This window comes from Pseudorasbora parva, chromosome 1 (assembly GCF_024679245.1).
Source record: "Pseudorasbora parva isolate DD20220531a chromosome 1, ASM2467924v1, whole genome shotgun sequence".
In the NCBI taxonomy this organism is placed as follows: Eukaryota; Metazoa; Chordata; class Actinopteri; order Cypriniformes; family Gobionidae; genus Pseudorasbora; species Pseudorasbora parva.
The window spans coordinates 46,267,115-46,291,003 of NC_090172.1; the positions used below are offsets into that span (position 1 = coordinate 46,267,115).

The window sequence follows — 23,889 nt, forward strand, 5'->3', positions numbered from 1 at the left end:
ATCGTTTTCCATGACAAATTTCCCATGCCCAAACTTATTCGTCATCAGCTAACGTCAGGTTTTCTGCCACCTCGACCAAATACGACATGTTGCCTCGGCAAGGATTGTTATTCCACTGGAAGCCAACATATTCGTCATTTTGTATTGGAAACTACATATTTTGCATGCTTATTGTTAAAACATCAAACAAAAAGATCTAGCAGACCACATACCAACAACGCTACACGGTAGGCTATATGATGTATTTGCAAGAACATCTTCCTGACAACAAGTGAAATATTTTATTTGGGTTTAATAGGCTATTGCTCTCAAATTGCCATTTAAATGTACAAAAAAACTGAAGTCAGTCTCGTGAGTGGCAAAGGCATTAATAGACTTGATTGAAAAGATAACGTCAAAATGTGAAAATATATTTAACAGAAAAGAAAAGCATAAGATTCTAACAGTGAAACGAAGGCAATGTCTTCAACACAACAAACATATACTGTCTATAGAGCTCAAGCGAGTTTCTTTGTTGGCAGGACAATGTCTTTAGTTAAAAAGCATTACGAATCAACCATTAAATTGCTCCCTCCGTGTTGCCCTTCACATTCAATCAGTTATATATTTCATATCCTAATGACATTAATGTCATGTGTTAAGTCCCCCCACATATTTCCAACAAAACATTTTTTCTTCTTAGCAAAGGTCTGACCTCACCCATTCATTTCATCTACATAATAACCGAGGAGAGGTCTTGACGTGCGTAGTGGTCTATACCGAGGAGATCTGGGCTGCATCTTCAGAAGACGCATTTTTCGTTACTCCTCTAACCTTAAGGGGGCTTTTTAGCTTTTGGTTAGCTATCCGTTTCTGGAAAACATCTGAATCATTTTATAACCAAAGCCAGCTGCCGCCCAAGTCTATGCGTGCGTGTGTGAGTGTGTATTCGTTTGTACGAGGAAGAGGGAGAGAGTGTGAGAGTATCTGTTCGCTTTGCTCTCCAAAAAGGAAAGGAGGAGAGAGAGAAAAAATCGCTTGGACGTCTTTTTCTTCCCGAAACTTTTTTTTTTAGGAATGAACGCCGAGACGTGCGTTTCATACTGCGAAATGACATCCATGGATTCATATTATAGCCCATCTGCACCGCAAGGTAGGGATCACCAAGCGAACCCTTTCAGGACATTCCAGGCTAGTGACACCAAATACAGCCCCGCTTTCCTGACCAACAAAGGTCAGGCGTACGGGGAAAAATCTGGGAGCCCGTTCCAGCAGGAATGCCAGTCATTGGATGCCACTGCTGGGGAAGGCACCTTTAACAAATACCACCTCTTCATGCAGAGGTCCTCCTGCAAAACTCCCCCAGACAGCAGCAAACTCCAGCAGGACAGCGGACACAACGGAGGGCTCATCGCGTGTTACGGTGAGTTTAAAATGAAGCATTTTGTAGCAGCCTATGCAGAGAGAAGCGACTTTCTCGTTTTGCGGCAAATAGCTACATGCACATCAACACCAGATTCTAGTGAGCACTGCAATGACATTAATGTTTTTATGACTCTGTTAAGTCAGGATAATCTGCAAAGCCCTTCAATAAAAAGCTACAATTAGACCAGGTTATTTTACGTGAGAGGCGGTTATTCATATTGATAATCACATCAGAGTAAAGTCTATCAGTAGGCTAATATTTACAAAGCAAATGCAATTGACTTCACAACTTAGCCTACTACCAATATAACTGGCTCAGCTCTCGCAGTAACACAATTAGGAAGAGGCATAACCTCCCCCGTTATTACATTTTACCTTTGAAGACTGAATCAAATTATATTTAATGCGATAATCTGAATTACAATTCTTAATACTGGATCTAAAGCAGACAATTGAATTAACACATTTTGGAAGGCAAACGCCATATGCTAACCTACTAATTCTAAACGCTTTTACAAGTTGTCGATGACACATTAAGGATTTTGACATTTTCTTTCACTTATAGCCTGTGATTGCAGGCTCGGATCTGTAGCAATATGAAACCCCTCTGGACTAACAAAGTCAAGACTTGGTGAACATTGGAACTATAATAGGCTACAATAATGCAGCTACTCGTGCACTCGGGAAATTAAGTGATGTGCTTTTATGTGGAATTAGATTTTTTAAAAAAATAAAAAAATAAAAAATAAAACATTGACGCGAGATATAGGAAAATTGCATATAAATAAAAAATAATAATAATAGCCTAGAAATGGCAACTACATTTAAACAGTTCTTTAATCAATAGCCTATAAAATGAGGGGCTACTGGAATTGGTAGTCATGTTGCAGCTTCAATAATAAACCGTAAAGGCATTGAATCTTCTATGTATCAAAAATATATTTATCTCAACACGTTCTAGCAATCTGAAGCTAGTGTTCGTGGATGGGAATTAACGGCCCTGAGGACTTGTAAAGAAAAGTTCATCATTAGACAGAGAATTTCTGGGGATTCCCGTCCTCTGACACAATGCATCATTCCCGCATGCTTTAACATAATGTTTGTTAATAATAATAACGACTTGGTTATAAAAATATAAAGTCTAAAATATCTACAAATATTTCCGGATACAGAAGCCAAGCAGTTATAGCGGTAGCCCATAATGAGGTTGGGAAAATGCTTCAATGTGTCCATAAAAGTCTTTTGCAAATGTTTGTTTTAGTTAATACATTTTTAACAGTGCATATTTTAAACGGACACTAATGTGCTTGAGATTAAACGAATTTTATCGACGTAAGAAAAATGGTGTGCTGTGCGATCAAATAAACAATTTTTTATTATATAATAGTTTAAAATAATAGTGAAAAAAAGGCTTATAAATCACCAAATAATTTGTTTAAGACTGCATTTGTTTTTGGCTTATTTGAAAGAGGAAATATATTGCCCCATTTAATAAAAAAACGAAGAGTAGGCCTTTTTTTGGGAAAACACCGAGTAAATAAACAACTATTAGAACATTAGAAACAAACATTTAAAAAACACGATTCGACTTTCGCGAGTAAAGCAAAAATTCATATTTTTTAATTCGTTCTCCACATATGCTACAATTACTTGGTATTTCAAACCAAAATCACTTGGTATTAGGCTATGAACAAAGCTTGAAGTAGCCTAAAAATAACAGACTTCGATAATAATTTGCTATAGCATAAAACACATAACACTGGCTGTAATACGAAAGGCCAAAACGAATAGGTAGCATCTCAGATAGGCCTAAGATTAAGAAACGTGTCCTCTGTAAAACAAGACATGGCCTATACGAGAAGTTTATGGAGGAAGAATGCAACACGGATTCATCTTTTGTTGTCAAAAATACCGAAGTGCAAAAGAGAACATGGCGATACTATTGTTGCAACATCGAATAATCATAATAAATAACAGAAGCATCAGTAACACAATAACAACGGCATAATAGCAACACCTTTACAGATACAATTATCTGAATCATTATCGGAATGACACTTTCATAATGACAAAATAGCCTACAAAAGCCATCATCCGTTTACATCTGCAGCTTTCGGGAACGCGCTACATAATAAATGGATGACGCAACGAGATATAGACATAGGATACATTCGATTTAATAATGGTCTGTTGTGCAGATGTTGTCAAATAAAAGTCCTATTTCCCAAACTATAATTAAAACCTCTCTGACAGAAAAAAAAGACCATAGGAGTTTGAAAATTAAAGAAGCACTACATTAACTTCAATATGCCATTATTAACATGACATGATGTTACTTTATTCAAGGCCTAATTAAATATTTAAAAAAGTGTTAGGACACTTCAAAATATGAACATTAACAAAAGACCTGTTACATTAGGCCTATATATGGATGTTTGTTCATAAATTAAAGTTATTACAAAGTGTTACTCGGTGATAAACAGTTCCAATTAATCCTCCAGCACATACCATAATAATGAATTGATCTGTTTTACACAGGTATAATAATATTACTGCCTGTAATATGCAGAAAGTGTATGTGGTAAAGTGATGGATTTACCATAAGCACCTGGCTTTGAAATATAGCAACAGTGTTCATGAAAAATATAGCAAAAAACGTCACAATAGAAAACAGAATTTAAAAAACACTTGCTTGTCCACTTAAAAATAATGTCTGTCTATTTGGAGCAGGTAGTAGCCTACTAATCTGAATGAAGGGTGAGGGAGTGTTGATATTCTTCATTTCCTGCTTTACTCATGACTGTTAGTTAATGGGTTGCTGCAGAATGCATGCCTTTGGTGGCATCCTGTAAATAACAGCATCTCCATCTTTTTTAATAAGGGATGATGAATGCATCACTGTAATTGATCAAGAGGTTAGTGAACACTGAAATTGAAAACACATTTCATCCATTTATTCATATCTACACAGATGAATGGGTTTATGACTGTTTGCGTGATATTATATTTGCAATAAACATAGCCTTTTTCGAGACAGTATGTCACTCATATAATCATGAAAAAGCAACTTCAAAGCACAAATAATAACAATTCACTCTGGCGAGGTTGGCCGATACAGATAACTACCGTTCATTAGGGCAATGAAATTACAAAATGTGTCTAATTTGGAAAAAAACATTGTGATTACCAAATAGTAAATCATTTACAATTGATTTAATTTACTAGAGCTTGTAAAAATGTAATGATTCATTCTGCTCCTAAATAGACATCATTACAGTGACTCAAAAAGCGCAACATACAAAATGTCCTGCCAGAGAAATTAGTCAGGCCAAAAAGAAAGTTGCATTTTATGATGCGTGATGCCTAAACAGCAATGTCAATAAGTTAATGAAAGAATAAATAAATGCAGAGTGTGGCTTACATAATAATTCTGCAGTCACAGACTAACACTTGTATCAATGTCACGTTTTCCCCTGGGCATGACTATTTTATGTCGAAGAGTATGTGGTTTTCAAAGCAAGCTTTTGACTAATTCCTCCTTTGTGGTCTGCAGCAATAACAAAAGAAAACGACACTCTTAAAAGATAGCCCTTCATCACCTCGTCAGTGAAACCCCAATTTTACCACAGCATTGTCCTCCATTTACTAACATGAACACTAGAATTGTCCTTGGAAAAAACATAGATCACTATCTAGGTCAGACATACACTGACAAGATCACTAATCAAGACTAAGGGGGCCAATGAAATGTTAAAGAATGACGACTTCATAAAACAAATGCCTTAGAGAAATACACAATGTGTCATCATTAAAGCATCTGCATTTGGCTTGAGAACTTCAACTTCTGGTAATATATAATATTATATACCATAGTCTATAATATAGACAATAATATAGACTATTGATGTTTGAAATTAATAGGCTGAATGGTCTTTGTGGGTTAAAACATTGTTATTTACTGTTTACAGTAGAGTTAATGGTTTTAGCTTGATTGAGAACCTAGTGCAACAGATCACAACTTGTGTTTGGTTTTTCACTTCTTTTTCAGTTTTATTGTGTATTTTGGTGGTTGTGTAAATCATTTTAAGCTCAAGCTTGCTCATAGTTTATTTCTACTGGCTCTGCAACAGAAAGATACAAAATATTCTCCATAGCAGGTGGGGGAACGCAGTATTTCAAGTGTTTGAGAATCAGTGTTTGAGGGCTACAAATCAAATCAGACAAAAGTTGTTGTCCTACTGATCCTTGTTTTGTAGATTTTTGTGCTCTCATTTAATTATTCACAAAAACATAAAATAAATCATAAACATGCGCTAAATAATAGCTGGAAGTTCACTTTTAATAATAGTGACTTTAAGGGTCTGTGATATTTCTAGGTTTTTTTGTATGCTTTCATATTTTCAATGCTTGCAAAATGTTTTGTATGCACTCTCACTAAATAGCAAACTATTTGGCGTTTGGCTGATATGATGAATAATTATATAGAAGTAAGTAGCTCAGCTGTATTTCTGTAATGAGCATTCACAAGAAGCAAGACCTTTTCCAGTTGTAAAACTCTATTCAATTCTGCCGGTAGAGATAAATAAAAATGCCACTTTTTCCATTCATTTTGATCATACAAAGTCAATAAAAAATTAGATATCGCATGCATAATCTCCTATACATGCTATAAAAGAAATAACAGTTTGATTAGTTGTGCTGAAATATTATAATTTCTAAAGAACATCACTTAATTTGCACAATATCTGAAGTATAGGCTACATTTAATTAATTATATCAAATGTTGGAATTATTATGTATTATGAATTTACATTAGTAATAATTTTATAGTAATTATATAGTAATAGTCTACATTACTACACTATTGCAAATTGAAATAATGTAGCATAACCATGCTACACTAATGTACACTAATGGGTACAGGGAAAAAGGCATATTACCATAGTCTGTTGATCTAAGGAAAGGTGACAAGGACTTGGGATCGTTTTACCAGTTAGTTCAAAATTCGGCTTTACAGTTTACATTAGCCACAATGTGCTTGCCTGAACGGGGCAAGCCGGCAACAGGCTTCAACGACAAGGCCTCTTTTTAAAGAGCATAATCGAACTCAAAAGATTCCCTCTAATGGGTCCTCAAGTGAACAGCTGAGCATTTGATCAAAGGTGAAAGCGATTTTTTGAGATGAGCATATGGCAATGTTTTGCTTTAATTCTTTACTATCGACTCAGAACGTATTGATAATATGAATATAAAATAAACGTAGACACACATTCTTTTTTGAAGGGATAGATTCTGTCATTGACCTTTGTGTTTTCTCTGCAATTCTGTCAATTGCAAAGATATTTGAAGAACATTGTGGTACAAACACTACTGGACTCCACTGATTTTCATTCTATGGATTTGTTTTATAATATCATAGAAAGTATACAGCAAGGAATGAGTTTAAAATGGCATAAATGACGGAATTTTAGGTGAGCTAACCCTTTAAATAGGCTTCTAAAGTTTCTAATAATTTAACCTATGCTTTTATGCTACTTTAGTTTTTGGCTCTTCTGTATTTTTTCTTGACATGACCATCTAACAAGACAGATTAGTTAGGTTTTTACAACATTCCATAGTGCTTGTTAACTACAGCACCGCTCCAGTGTGGTTTCTAATGCCATCCAGGAGATTCCAAACTTTACTGAGAGTTTGGGAAATGCAATGTCATCTGCTAAACAAACAACAGTACAATAAAAAAAGAAAGAGAGAGAATAGTACAAGTTAAGCTGTTGCAACATATTTAAACAGATTTAATTCTGCAAGGGGCACCAGAGTGATGCCCTCAGAAAACAGAGATATTTGTGCCAGAAGACGTTCCAAAAGAAAAGCCACAGCCGAAATCACCAAAAAACTGCACTTAGGACTTTAACTCCCTATATTTTCAGAAAACCACCAAATCTGATCTCTCCATAATCATAATTGTTTGAAAGGCAGCGACCAAATCAAAGTGATGTGAGTAAAACCAGCTCAAAGATTTTTTTATCTGACACTCCACGTTTTCTTTTCGACCGAGCATATGGATTCAAACTGCTTTTGATAAACACCCCTAGGTTTAAGCAGTCTCGAGTTCAAATACTTTTTGTCCCGACACTCAAAAGGGAGCCGGACGAGCCGAGCGAGCGAGTGATTTATCGCGAGAAGCAGCTTAAAGGAAATGCTGTGTTTTCTTGCCCAGCATGTGCTCTTTGCTGCAGCCTGCTGGGATAAATCGTCCTTCAGGAATAGCGGTGTGTTTGGACTTCTCTGCGGAGACCTATCAGATTCTCACTACCGGGCTTTTTTTCAGTCCGCACCAGCTGAGACTCAACTCTCCCTCTGAAACAACTGCCGTCTTGTGCGTGTATAACGTCTTTTGAATAGAGTCCCTCAGAAGTCCGCAACTTCAAGAACGAGAGGTGACCCCTAAAATGTAAAGCAAGTCAAAGGAGGAGACGGTCGCTGTGGTTTGGTTGGGCTATGTTTAGAATCACGCTGCTGTTGTCACATCTGCCTTTGAGTATGTGATTTGCTCTGGTTTTGCAAATGGCTGCGTGTGCAGACGTTTACTAATGAGGCTCCTTCTCTACTAATATCTTGTGGTGTCACGCTCACAATCACCAATAAAAAAAAAAATCTTTCACCGTTTCCATATGCCACCAGCCAGAGCCACTCTTCATATCACAACCTATCAATCCTTGCCGTGTTCGTCTGTAAGAGCCTGAAATAATTAGATGGCGGAAGGGAAGTTCAGACTATTGGCCTGGCTTCAGAGCACAAAGCTGCCTATGACAATTCAATCCATATTTTAAGCACAGAAAACAAACCTAATTACAGATAGAAATAAAAGCTTAGTTAAGCAAACAATCTTCCCCGATTTCCTTTACCATTTGCTTTCAGTCACAATAACGATGAAACCCAGCCCGACTACATCTTATTTATGCGTTTTAATGTTTAAACAATTTCAGGAGCTTTGGCATATTTCACCATTAACCCTTCACGGATACCCCAGGTAGCCTAATTTATAGTGTTTCTTTTATTTGCCTGCTGCTGACCCTAACAATCAGATTCTGTAAAAAAGCATAGAGGATGCCCTGCCGCTTTACAGCTAGTTAAATTACACTTTGATGTGTTCCCCCATTTTCAGCTGGTACTAAATGACTGCCCCTTGTAAAGATCTGACCCTTGCTAACTCACGGGGTCGAGCACCGACATCCTACAAAGCCAGGAACCACTGGCGTCTCCCATCGGAGGCAAGGCACCTTTTTAGTGCAAGTGGATCTGGAACCACTGTGCGAGCCATTCATGCATATTTTATGAAAATATATAGTGGTGCCCTTTTCCCTTGATTTATAGGATATATCAAATGGCGATCCATTTGAAGATATTTTACTCTGGAGTCAGAGGTAAAAGTAGATGCTGTAAAGTAGGTTTACAAGCCCCATTCTTGTTACGCCTACAGGTGTGAATCTACTCGGGTTAAAATGCCAATTAGTCTTTTTCCTGAACCTCACCGTCTCCTAACCTAGAGCTGAACTTCTTGTCCTGCCCTGACAACTGATGCTATGAATCTCTTACCTCATTGCACTGGAAAAGTAAAAGACTTTACACATCCCTCGCTCTGTAAGGAAGGATGAATGAATGGACGCGCCATCTTGGAACCAGTGTTATAAAAGATGACGCACAAATAGCTAAATGGAAAACACACAAAAACCATTATATGTCCTCATGGAAAATGTAATAAACAGAAAAACCTTGCTGACCCAAGGATGTGAATGTCTACTAATAAACAGAAGAGAAATAAAATTCCACACACTACCAATGCTCGCAAAAACATACTACATAACATGCGTAATATTTAATGCAAATTCTGTGCAAAAGTTTGGGATTAGCGCACATTTTTTTATGAATACTTTTATTCTGCAAAGACACCAAATTTAGTCACAATGTGACAAAGAAATCGTGTTATAAAAGGCTTACATTTCAATCAAATGCTGTTCTTTTTAGCTTTATATACACATCAAAAAAGTTTCCACAAAAATATTAAGCAACACAACTATTTGCATGAGCACAAAATGTTTCCTGTGCACAAAATCAGCATATTAGAATGATTTTGCCATTTGAAGTATCATGATAAACTGAAGAATGGAGTAATGATGTTGATAATTCAGATCTGCGTCACAAATTAATTGCAGATTTTAAATATTTCAAATTTTAATAATATACGTTTTAGTTGCATAAATTAAGCCGTGTTAAACATAAGAGACTTCTTTAAAAACATTCAAATCTTACCAACGCCACAAACTTGAATAGTGGTGTATGTTAGACATTACAAAACATCAAGAAAAACACAAATACGTAATGAATAAATCGGTAAAAACAGTGATCAATAGAAGAGGACTATATAGACACTGTTATACACAAACATAAACCATCACCTTAAACCATGTACAGAACAGCAAACAGAGTAATGGGTAATGCTCAAAGTAAAAAAAAAAAAAAAAAAAAAAAAGTAGCCTAAAGCTATGCGTACAAAAAATGGACAGTGAATAGATCCCTTGTTCAGTCAATTTAGGCTTTTGCAGGAAGCGCCAAAAAGTCAGTTTGGGCAATGTTCAAAAACTTTTATTTCTTCAGTTCTGCTAAAATAATGTTCAGTCATGCAATTCACTGGAAAATGTAGTTGACTTTTCTGGTATCATCTGTGGTAGATGTTTTTCCTAAAGCCATATATGACCTCATGAAACTTCAGTGTGTCTAACAGCACCACAAACAGCATGACCATGTTCTGCTCTTTTTGCAATCTTCAACCAGAACCCCCCTCAAAGCTCTAGTTCAAAACATTTTCTGTTCTGACAGAAACATTTTGCCGTGAGATTTCTTGTCCAGAAGGCAGGTCATGTTACTCGAGGCAGCCAAGTCTCTGTTCACCTTGAGCAGCGGAGAGCCTGGGTTGAACCCTTGTGGACTACGAGACTGTCACAATACTCTAGGTCTGCCAAAAGCCATCAGTGACACAGCGTATAAACAAGAGCCTTTGATCGCCAGGCCCTGATTTCAAACAGGCTGTCAGCTTTTCCGTGTGGGGGCAAAAGGCGTGAGGCATCTGAAGAGACAAGCTGAAAATATTTATGTTTGAGTAAATACGCTGCTCCCACTTGCTTAACAAGATGTGTCAGTCGTGGGCAAGAGGCAATGTGGGAACCATTATACCCCCAGGCCTGGCTCCATGTCTGTCATGGTTGAGCCCATATTGCCTGGAAAAGGCAAAAAGGGAGACTACCAAAAGGAAGCATACACAACCTGTTATGCGGTCAAAAACAGGAGCAGTCCCTAAGGCATATACCTACAAACGGTTAAGACAGATATGCTATATTTATTAAGCTGAAAGTCTCCACTTTGCTCTCTTAAGCTAAACTGAACAACAAGAGTTAAAGGGATAAGTCACATACAATGAAAACTGTAATTTACTCACCCTAATGTCAATCCAAAAGGTATGTCTTTCTTTTTTTCTGTGCAAATGTCTCAGTAGATAAGTTTACGTGCAACTAAATAATCCATTAGTAAATGGGTGAATGACTCAATCAGATTGAGAAGACTTCATATAAACATCTCAATCAATCAGATTAAGCTAGATCCAAATTACATTTTGATCAGATTGAAAGGGGTTGTGTATACCTAAAATAATATAATCAATATTTTTTTTTCCAACTCGCACATGCGTAGTGCTGTAATACCAGACCGCGTTTAATTAGTTTTTATTTTAGACAAGGTACAAAATGTGTTTAATTAGGTCTTGGAATCTGGTCAGTGGAGAGGGCTGAATATTTACAAAAAATTTGCTAAGAATAAGCTTTTCTGACATATTTGCCAACTTTTTATTCAGGTATGTCATTAAGGCAAAAATGACATTTATACTCACAGAAGCTTCTGTGACTTTATAGTGAGGAGTTTCTCTAGCTCCTAATGCAGTAACTGAGGAACTGCACATGCACTTAAGTTTTTTCTGAAAATATAATGCACAAGTAAATCGGATTTGATTCATTGATTTCATTCATTCAGGGCTTTCCTGTAGCTCAAACAGTAGAGCGTGGCGCTAGCAACGCCAAGGTCATGGGTTCGATTCCCAGGGAAAGCAAGAACTGACAGAAATGTAAAAAAATCAGTATCTTAAAATGCAATGTAAGTCGCTTTGGATAAAAGCGTCTGCCAAATGCATAAATTTAAATGTCATTGACGAAAATTAGTGCATGTAAACATACCTAGATTTGTTTTTGTCCATACAATGGAAGTCAACAGTCACCAAAGCGGTTCCTTTCCCAACGTTCTTCAAAATATATTTTGCCTTTCATAGAAGAGGTTTGGAATGAAACGATGGAGACTAATTACATTTTTTGTGAACCATTTCTTTAAGAGAAAGTTTCAACAAAATGTTAAATGTCATAAAAAAGCTGGTTCCATTTTATGGAGTGTTATATATCAAGATTATGTTTTTCCCTAGGCAGAGTCAATTTTCAAATCACTGACACCACAAAAGATTTACAAAGCCACAAAACGTTGTCTTGATCACAGTTCACATGGTTATTGGCAACTGAAAGAGTATATGGAGGAATGAAAGGCTGGTTGTGCCAACATGTTTTGTTGCACACATTGAATAATCACATGGACGGAATAACCACATGGACATTTGGGCATGAGCCTAGGGGCAACACGTTTAGGGTGTGTACAATTCAGGGCCGTACAAATGGTTTCAAATAGTGGGAGAGTTTTTAAAAAAGTGCAACATTTTTTACTTCTAGCTTGTCACTGGGGCAGTACCTTATGGATTGTTAACTCAAAAGTTCAACTTTCAAACCTGTATGACTGACTTACTTGGAACACAAAAGAAGCTATTTGAAAAATATTTTAAACATGCAATGAAAGTCAATGGGGTCCAAAACAAGACAAAGTCATTTCAAAATACCTTCTTTTGTGTTCCACAGGAGAAAGAAAGTCATAGTTTTGGAATAGCATAAGAATAACAAAGTAATGCCAGAATTTTTATGTTTGGATGGACTATGCCCTTAATATAGAACATTTAGGTGCTAATATGCACCCTGTTGAGGATAAAAAAAAAAAGGAGTACTTTTGCTTGTACTGCACCAGTGACAAGCTGTTGACAACTTTTGCCCAATTTGATTTCACTGTGTGAGCAGCAGTGTATCCAGAGGCACTGCAATACCTTAATCCGGCTCTATAAACTGCCCAACATGGTTCTGTGAGGAGGTGTATTGTGCTGAGCAAAGCATGTGTGCCAGTAGCATTTACCCATCTGCCCCTCAGCTCAAACCCGAGAAGGCTTTAATCAAGTCTCACATTAGAAAATGAACACATCTCAACACTGCATCACCTAAAATAACTTTCTGTCAATGCTGAGCTAAAGTAAGACATAAAGCTCAGGGTCGCCACTGGATCACATAAGAAGGGAACATTCCCAAAGGAACTCTAATCCAGCTTTACACCCTATTCCGCCTTGCAAAGTGAGTGAAACAGGGCAAAACGGCCAAAACTCTGCCAATATAGCAATCAAATTTGTAAGCGTTATGATTTGAGTGAGCCTGCCAGTCTTTGTACTACAGCTTTTCCACGAAGCACAGACAGGTAATGAGCACTGAGAGAGAGCTGTAGAAATGACCTAATGTACTGGAATCCTCATGTTCATTGATCTGACTGAATTTATGACCGGCACGCTGACTGGGGTTTCACAGCTGAGCTGCTGTGTGTTTCCAGTGGCTTGACGCAGAAAATTACCACTCTAGAGTCTTGTCGCTGGGCTAGTGCGGCCTCATTACGAGCCAAGCGCCATTTTGCACCCTTGCCACAGACAGTGTGTATGTTTGAGGCTGCACTCTTCAGATTGTGCACAAATGGGAAATCTGTAATTTTCTATCAGTCTGCAATTACAGCTACGGTGTCGGTTTCACATGAGTAGCTGATTTATGAGCTGAGACTGGCAGTCGTTACTGCTGAGAGTCTGACACCAAGCCACGGAACCTACATACATTCATTTCACACACTCACTACAGACCCAATAAAGAATAATCAAGATATTGGGATCGAAGAACTATGACTGACAACACTACATTGCCTTATTACATTAAATGAACCAACATTATAACTAACACTTAGATAAGATACCACAGGATTGACTAATTTATTAACATTAGTTAAATGCAAAGCAGGTATGATGAACTTACAATGAACAATACTTTAATAATGTAGAGTAATTTCTACACTTCTGATGCTTGATAGTAAATGTATTATTAATTAACATTAAAGTATTATGAACAAACATTATTAATGTATATTAATTAACATTAACCTAGATTCATAAAAGTAGTTAAAAAAAATCATATTATTGTCAGATCATGACACCCAAATGTATAACCTTTATTGTTAATTTGCAAACATCACCATAAAAATAGGGATTCAAAATTGTTTTAATGACATTCCCCCTCTGTGCCATCTAAATATTTAGCCAGTAGTAGAGAATTTTTTTTTGTCATTCCAAAACTTTACCATAAACATATATAAATTATATACGATTTTATAACAAAATAAATTATAATACACATAACCACAAACATTACTTATTAGCTTAAATATTAATGGTTTTGGCTTAGTTAACATTACAAATTGTGCCCTTAATCTCAAATAGCGTCAGAGGGATTTACCCAAATAATATACATTTACGGTAAGTCATCTGGACAAAAATGTCAACAATGTTTGAAAATAAATGCAAGTTATTACAACGCAAAGTTATTCCAACACATTTAGCCAAAGTAACTGCCCACTGGAGAGACTTTTGAGAAATAACAATGACAATAAAAGAATTGTTTAAAAATGATTTTTTTTCAATATTTTGGTGATCTAATTGCAGGTCCTGAACAGTTCTTTAGAACTGCTTCCTTCGCATTACTTTCATAATCATATGTATTCAAGTAATGCACATAATGACCCTTCACAAATGTCGCTTTGTCTACAGGTAAAGACAGCACAGGGCTGACAGATTCTGAGTTGCCCCAAAACAGTGATCCTGCAGGGATGGATGGCAGCTACCTCAGCGTAAAGGATTCAGGAGTGAAGAGCCCCCAGCAGCCAAACTCGGAGTTGGCTTCTCCGTTGGACAAGGCCGAGGGAGAGAGCAACAAGGGCAAAAAAAGACGCAACCGTACCACCTTCACAAGCTATCAGCTAGAGGAGCTGGAGAAAGTCTTTCAGAAAACACACTATCCCGACGTCTACGCCCGGGAACAACTCGCACTGAGGACTGACCTGACGGAAGCTCGTGTTCAGGTGTGAGCCCCTTCAAACTCCACATATCCATCACCAGATTCAATAACATGTTTAGAATAACATTTTACAATGAGGCTAGATCAACAATGAAGTGTCGCTCTACTAATTTGAGTCAATTTGAGCTTTGAAAAATGAGGGATGGGAATCCAGCTAACACAGACTAACAATTCTTTTTTAAAGTTGCTAAAAGAACAGCAACACCAAGAGGAAGAGTGATTACACTCAGTGCAAAGATTATTAAATGTAAATAGAGAATACAGAGGAAAAATGTTGAAGTTGGCAGTAACAAGAGATCATAAAGTAAAAAGGGGCTTTCAGATTAGACATGTCAGGGTCTGCTTTCATCTCGAACCTCTACCTGAACCTCTGAGCCCAGCCATATTAAACTCAGCCTAGGTCTGGAAAACCAGAACCTTTATGTGACCCCACCCCCACCCCTACATTTGCATATAATCCCTCCGACACTACTGCTGCATTCCTGCACCAACAGACTGACCGGGAGATCCCTTTACCCGACCCCGAATGTGCGCTTTACTTAGAAGCCCTGGATTTACACTGTTTGTCTTTCATTAATGTCCCACTCAGGAAAGAATGTGTCCCTCCCTGCTCTCAAGGGTAGGTGAGAGAACCTGGTCTGAAGCTCCTTCACATGGTGAGGGATGCTTATGACTTATACCATGCACACGACACTGGATGTTTCCAATTATTATTTAGTTATAGCCAGAGAACCACAATGGTTCAGTTCCAGGGACAATGAACTCTGTCACTTTTTGGAACGTACAAGTGCAGCCTTTTCTCTTCTATTGTCTACTTTGAGAGAGCACAAAAAATTGGATATGTTTACTGTACATTACCCTAATGCTAATCATATTTTTTTACAGCAACACAAAAAACAAACAAATTACTCATTTGGCAAAAAGCAAGCTAAGGTAGTTGCATGTGCACCATCACATTGTTTGCTGAACCCACCCCTCCACATATATAATAATAATAATCATGTCTATAAAGAAACCGTACTTATGTGCAAAACAGATTTAATCAACAAAGTAGTAGTGTAATGTCTTGGGATGAGATTGATTGGTTTTTCTTTGCCTTTCTAAAAGAAACATCTGATAATATTATTAATATGTCTGGATACATCTGATAAAAGGTTAAGGGCTTAAAAGTCAACTTATTCCCCAAAACATTTAGTTTGTAATGCATACATGTATAGAAAAATAATAATTAAAAGTCAAGTAAAATTAAGATTGAAATACTGTAGGGATGGGACAATATTATCAGCATGACATTGGATATGAAAAAATTATGCTGATATACCTTGCCGATATGATAACGAGTTGATATGCACCTGCAATAACTCGCGTGTGCATGTAAATCATAAATCACAAGCATAACACTTGTAAATTAAATAATTTTATATCCAGTTTATTAATATGTAATAACATTTATCAAACGGGTGATGAAAATAAATTAAAATAATTTGAAGTAAATTTGAAATTCATTTGAAATGTCATTATTATTGTTATTTTGATAGATTTTAATGTACTCTTATTATAAAACATTTATAATACTTTTTATTTTATTTATTTAACATTTATTTATCTTTTACAACAAACCTTTTGGTAAGGAGACCTTTAGAACTCTGAAACCAGAATGAAAAAATATTTGTTTTGCTCATTGCTAACTGAAATGGAAAAACAAATTTATTTATAATTCTTGCACGATATAACTTGTTGTTTTTACAGAGCAAAGAAAAAAATACAATAAATAAAAAGTATATCGTTATCATATCAGCATCAGCTATTGGGCCAAAATGAGTTGCAAAACTTAGGCATATTAGATATCGGCCAAATCCAATATCATGCATCCCTATAATTACTTAAAAATAGAAATAAAATGCTATAAACAGCACTTGCTATAATTACAATTCTGGAGGTCAAGAAACCAAAAAAAAAGATTCTGAAGTAGAAGAGGTGAGCCTGAGTGACAGCAGAGGCAGACCATCAATCCTCAAAGCTACTCTGGACTTCAAAGCTGTTTTTTCTGCCGGGTTTAGTTCAGTGTTTCTGTTCTTTCTCCCCTGGTGCTGGAACATAAATAAAGCTCCATAATAAGCCTCTAAACTGCTTTAGCTGTCAACGTCTTTACCAATTACTGTTACTAGCACGCATGGTCAACATACAAAACATTTTTTTTAAAAATGACTATGTTTCTAACAGGTGCTGGTCAAAATTAGCTGACTTGTTAATTTTGGCAGCCATGAACTTATTCGGCAGCAACAACTAAAGGGAAAGAATGATTGAAAATGTTTTAAAGTAACCAAAAAGCACAACCAAGGTTGCACCAACAACTTTTGACCAAAATAAAGATCCAAATAATTCCCCATCTATGGTCTCTTTCTCCCTGTCTAGTTTAAAGGTGAACTTTTGGTGTAAGCATTATACAACACAAATCAGCATTGGCTCATCAGTATGAGAGGTGCAAGGGAATCTTTCCACCAATCGTCTAGATGCCTCTACTGGTTTGGAGAGTCAGATATGGAAAGCCAGGGACTTAAGAGTCAGGAAATTAAACATAGAATGAAAACAAACTCCATTTTGAACTTTCTTCCATCTTTCGTTTCGATCTCCCAACTTCCATGCTTAGATTTATGAAGGGGAAGACAGTCTGAGAAAAAGATAAATATAAAAACAGGAATAAAAATTCTGTGCAGACAATGCATATTAAACAGATGTCTTTGCATTCAAAGATGCTCAGAGAGCATCATAACCTAGCGTCATTTCAAAATACAAGGATGCAAGCAGAGACCCAAAAGAGTAATGGATGCTCAGAAAAAATCTGTGCAAAACAAATGTTCTGTTTTCTCCAGGCAGTTAAGCTCTACAAACATATGATGTGGAGCCAAGGGACATTGATGTCCACCACCACATTAAGTGCAAACAGCTAAGGTGCTATCAAGTTACGCTGCGAGATAGGCTGACATCTTGCTGGCAATGGATGCAATAACCACAAACTGATTGACCAAAGAGCCATCCCCAGATCCAAGTTCAAACTCCGTGACGAATCGAGATTGCAAGACAAAAGAAAGTCTCAGTTTGAAGGAGAAAAAAAAAACTTTCCACTCCACAAATCAATAAACAGATACTTCTAAACAGAGAAGAGCAGGGATTAAAAGAATGGAATTTTGGCAGCGCTTCAGACTGCGAACCATGAGAAATCACTGTGTGTAATTTGTTCTCTAATTCCCAGATCTCTAAATAACCATCTATTCAGGGAAACAATGCATATGTGTATGCCTTAAGGGGGGGGGCTTAAGGGGAGTGAAAGAAATACCGTGACTTGCCAGATAAAATACAGTACTGAATATTTGTTCAAAAGATAATTTACCCCAAATTTATAAACATATTTTAAAATGTTCAAAATACAAAAACATTTTTGTTCAGCACAAAAAAATAAAGTCATGCAGATCTGGAATGGCGCAAGGGTGAGACAATGATTATCATTTTTCAATTCACCTCTTCCTTTCTAAAAGCTGAGCAGCAATCTCCTAATCCATCAAGGCAAGCGTGTGGCGGTAGTGCAGGAGAAAGAGTGACACGGTTCTTCAAGGCCTCTGGCCCCGGTGGGTTCCTGCTTTCCCCTCCCTGCCCCCCGCTGCTGCTGATGGCTATGATAGAAAAGAAACTCAGAGGAGGCCATCACAATCTGTCAGCTCCCACAACATCAAACAATGGCCAGGTCTCACCAAACTGTTTCCAGGAAAAGATGCTGAAAAATAATACAGTCGAAGGGCTTTCTACATGAGCTCTAGACTAACAACTAAAGTGACATTCTCTAGGCACCCCCCAAAAAAACTGGACATTTGATATCAAATGAGTTACACAAAATGCTCAGTGCACATATGGTGTAATGATACAAAGTTTTATAATAGATGTTTATTACTCGGTCAATAAAACTCCACTAAGAAAACATTTCCTCTCTATGATGTAACACCACAAGTGACCAGTTAGCATGAGGTCATTTAATCACTTACTAATGTGATATCCTCATGATTAAGGGTTGATGTCTTTCTTGCAGGTTTGGTTCCAAAACCGCAGAGCCAAGTGGCGGAAAAGAGAGCGTTTCGGACAGATGCAGCAGGTCCGGACACATTTTTCCACGGCCTATGAACTGCCTCTTCTCACCCGACCTGAAAACTATGCTCAGGTATAGCTCTGTCTCCAGTAAGAGCTAAAAAAAGTCAAGAAAATATCAGTAATAAATGTTAATAATTCTGATTAAGGGTGGAAATAAATAAAATTCCATTAGCAGTTGTTTTCATGGAGAATTATGTGTGTTCGTAGAAGGGGAAAAAAGAAATTAAACTGCTAAATTATTTAAATAAAAAGTTTATTTTTAAAAACATTCTCACAAAAGATGTGTTTACACAGGGTTTTTAGTTACTTCTTTAGAACTGAACAAACTTAAAATGTTTATATTTAATTATACATTACATCATCATACGAAGAACCAATATCTAGTGAACTGTGTGTTTCATTCAGTAATTTGACTCAAATGACTCAAGTCATTTATTCAGGAACTGATTGTTCTTTATGTTTTTGATTCCGTAAAAAGTATCGATTCATTCATTCAGGAATCGGATTACACTGGTCATACTTTAGTGTTGACCCCACAACAAGAGTGTTGTATTAAGAATACACGTGTGAGAACTTGTGTTCTGTCATAGTTATTTTTTAAAGTTACTCTTATGATTATTACGTTTAAGTGAATATTGGTGATGAATTTCAAATGAAAAACAGTAGGAAGGCAGACAACTGACATTTTCGAGACCTAAGGAAACACAATGTCGAGGTCAGGTCAGACCAGGGCTGTGGCCGAAGACGACACGCCTTCACAGGAGAGCCAAAGAATCTCCTGGATTTATTATGAATATGTGGCCGGGTCGGAGGGCAGGGGTGGCTCTTTGGGGAGCGCGCCTGCAGCTGTGGAATGCAGCTTTGCTCACATCTGGGGCATCTCCCTGAGAGGGCTTTCATCTCCCTCTACAGCCCTCCCTCAGACCCCAACCTCCCCAGGCTCAGAGCAGAATACAGCCCTATCAATTCACTCTGTGCTCCCTCCGCTCAGCAGAGGAGGTTACTCTGGGTGTTGAAGGAGCGTACAGAGACAGGCATTCCTCCTCCACACTAGGCAAGCAGCTCCCACTCAGTACGGGACCAGATGAATGCCCCACAGCTCTTGATAAATCTCTACATCGAGTACCACTGAGGATTCTAGGCCTTCGCCAATGCAATATTTCAAAACACGAGGAGTCAGACTTGATAAATGCTCTCAAGACTATAAGTTACGTTAATGTTATTGATGCTGAGATTGCAGAATGTAAAATGCACTATACCTTAACCGTCTGCATTTGACTTTGTTGCAGATTCAGAACCCTTCTTGGATAGGCGGCAGCAGCGCGGCATCTCCGGTGCCGGGCTGCGTCGTTCCCTGCGACTCAGTCACTTCCTGCATGCCACCTCATCCACATGCTGCTAGCGGAGTGTCTGACTTCTTGGGCGTACCCAGTCCTGGAGGTCACATGGGACAGACACACATGGGCAGCTTGTTCGGGAGTCCAGGCATGAGCACTGGTATTAATGGGTACGATCTCAACATGGACCCTGACAGGAAATCCTCCAGCATCGCCACACTGCGAATGAAAGCTAAAGAACACAGCGCAGCCATCTCTTGGGCTACATGACTCCCCCAACTGTAGGACGTTATCTCTGAAGTCTCTCAACAAACAAGAGAAGGAGCAGCAAATGTGAACATCAGTTAGCCACCAAAGCATGACCTGGGATCAAGGAGTGCGTGGATTGACAAAGACAAGAAAAAGTAATTGAGAAACCATGAGATTTGTTTCGATTTAAAGTCTAGAGAGACTAGGGGAAATCAGAGATCATAAAACTAAGAATGCTCTGGCTTTAAAACAAGAAAGAAATAGAAACTTGACATTTGAATGCATAGAAGAATTAAGTGAAAATGAAAAAAACAAACAAATAGAAAAAAACCTGCACTTATCCGCCACTAGTTTGTCCCATTTGTAAATGTGTAAATTTATAAAAACGCATCTGGTTTTGTTTCATCTCAGCATAATCAAAACCTGTTAAATTCTTGTTCTGTCAAAATATTACATTTCTGCCCAGACAGTTTCAAAGAACAAACCATAGTTTCGCACAAGTAAAAACCTTCCCATTGCAGCCTTTATCCAAACATATATACAGTAGAAATCACCAGTTCCTACTATAAAACCTGACAAAAAATCCCTCAGTGAACAATCACTACTACTACATTGATTCATTTGTTCAAAATAATTCATTTGTTCTTGTAGAAGTTGGCTATTTAAGGTATGTATACTACACTTGCCGCTGTTCGGCAAGATTCAACAGCGACATGCTGAGATACAAATCTTGAATCCATCATACCAACTGTCAAACTTCACTAAGAACTACAATCTACAAAAATAGTTTCAGAAAGTTTTGCTTTCTTTCTGTTTTGAAGATCACAATATTCTTGCATCTTTTTTAACATTTTCGTGAGCATTTGTGCCTTGGCTACTCTCCCCTCATTCTCCATGTCCTGGCTATAAAATATGTACTGTGTGGGGCTGCCTGAAATTTGAGCCATGCTTCATTATATTTTTGGCAGAAGTCCTCCAAATGGTTATTGCACCATCTCAAATGAAACTATCAACTTGCCAATCTAGGCAGCATCCACTATGGCTCTGATTGGGTGGAAGCAATACCGGACTTTGGCATGTAATCACTGACGCTGCCGTGCACCGAGGTGACAGAAATATAAATCGAGCACCATTTCAAGGAACTACGAGCTTTCTGCTTTTCCCCGAGTCAGATTTAGATCAGGTAAAACAAAGCTGTTTGAAATCCGGAGCTGAATCTGATACGTTCTGCCCATTTGAGAAGCCATTTCTAATTTGTAAATGAGAACCACATTTCCTTTCCTTCATTCTGCTGTGCAGCTTATCTGGATCCCTGGAGATACGTATATATACACACAACTTTTTTATTATAATACCAGAGCAGTGACCTACCTGGTTTGGGGGGTCACAACATAGAATCGTGTTCAATTTTGAGGTCTTTTTCCAAACCGACTGAAACTAGGCTTTCATTACTTAATGTTTTTAAACAAAACCCTAGCTATAAATGCATAATGCATAGGACACAATATTGTGTTAAAATCACTTTGTAAAAGAACCTCATTACATATAGTTAACTAGAAGTCACCTCCTTCCTGCTGCTCAGTCTTGTGCTCCATGGCCTGGATATATGATATGTAAAAGTGTTAAGAGGTTCATGAAGTTCGAGCCATGCTTCATTAATTTTTTGGCAGAAGTCTTCATTGCATCTCACGACTGAGCATCTCGTCACCCAGCACCAAGGGACCTGTTGAAAAAAGAAAAAATCAATGATAATGTTAATGTGCTAAAGCAGATCCATCCTATCCACCAGAGTAGCAGTTCAACCTCCAGTCCTCCAGCCCAGTCCTGACATGATTGCTTTGGCCTTTAAGAGGTTACTGAGAGGGTGAAGTGACTATAGTGTTCCGGTGTTCTGGGAAAGGACAATCCACACAGCTGTGTGCAGGGTAAATGCAAAACAAACATGCCTCGCACATGCTTCCCTTCAGCTGTCATGGCTCTTCTTTCAAAGCCCCATGCTGAACAGGGCCCGGCCTGAAACCCTGGCCAAAGCATCAGGCCTCAGGCCATGCACACCCATGCTTCTCAGGCAGTCTTTTTAATTAACACTGAGACATCTGCAGAGAGGGATTCTGTGACAGAACAGAGCAGCCTGGGCTCTGCGTTATCCTATCTTTAACTATTGTGGAGCCGGGAGGGGCGTCGATGAAGCTCAGGTCAACACTATCATTAGTTTATGTAGGATCAGCACACACGCACACACACACTTACCATTAAATGAGCTAATCTGCACATAACAGAACACAAGTCATCACATTTGCTTTTAATACTCAAAGATAAATCCTAACTAAACATGTAAAAAGGTCAAGACGGTTCTGTAGCAATTGTACAAGAACAGATTGTTCTTGAAGGAAATGTTAATTGTCAGACAGTACCTTGCAGATGCCTACGAGTTACAGAGATGCTTAAGTCTCTGTCCCATCTCTCAAAACTTATACTACTGAAGTAGGCATATCCAAGTACTAGAATAATATAATGCTTTGTTTTGTGTGTGTGGTCGCATGTACAGTTTTCTTTGAATTCCTTTCTTGCATAAAATACCCTTGGAGCCGTTCTTTTGTAAAAATATCCTTATTAGAAATATATTATTTTATGTGTGACTAAGGGTTCTGGCTTTTGTTGTATTGTGGGTCTAGGGATAAAATGCGATACATTTGGGTTTTTGGTAGGTAAATGAACCTAAAATAGTTGTGACGGCTTTAAGCTAAACATATGGCTTTTGAATCATTTTGAATAATTATTTACTTTTGAAGCTTGTTTACGGTCTATATATATTGTGTGATTTGCAACCGTAAGTTATTGCACTTACAATTTTTTTTTATTGTTGGAATTGCTTTGAGAACATCTGATTCAAGTGGAATATCACTATAAAATATGTGTACACTCATTAAACTATCAAGTACTCTGAGAACATGACAGTGAAGTACATCTGGCACACTGTTCTCAGAACCTGATATAACAGCCATCTTACATTAAAGACATGAAGTTCCTGTCGGCTAGAGATTGCTTTTACCGTTAAAAACAGCCTACATTTAAAAGTTTAACATTACAAGTGCTGGGTATTCTTCAATGGATGTTTCATTTCATTTGACATTTTCTGTGTGCTCATTTTTTGTTTCTCTAAATCCAAATGAATAAAAAATAAATATTGAATAAATATTCCTGTGCAATATATTACTAGCTGTATTCAATCCATGACGTTTATAAATCTAAATAAGCAGCATTAAACAATGTGGGCAAACATCACGAAAGCACCTTCTTTAACTGCTGATATTGATTTTTAATAACATTCAACATTATAAACGGCAAAGCAAAGGTTTGACCAATCAGGCAGCGCTTGACCAGCAACCGTGGGACTTTGGACAGGTCTG

At 37.6% G+C, this 23,889-nt stretch overlaps 1 protein-coding gene across 1 annotated transcript; it reads left to right on the plus strand.

Moving 5' to 3' along the window:
- Positions 1-956: 956 nt before the first annotated feature.
- On the plus strand, positions 957-23,569 carry alx4a (ALX homeobox 4a). Its single transcript, XM_067451259.1, has 4 exons — positions 957-1,402; positions 14,447-14,757; positions 18,835-18,963; positions 20,183-23,569. Exons 1-4 carry the CDS (start codon positions 1,057-1,059, stop codon positions 20,498-20,500), a joined length of 1,104 nt encoding a protein of 367 aa, XP_067307360.1. The 5' UTR covers positions 957-1,056; the 3' UTR covers positions 20,501-23,569.
- Positions 23,570-23,889: the final 320 nt, after the last annotated feature.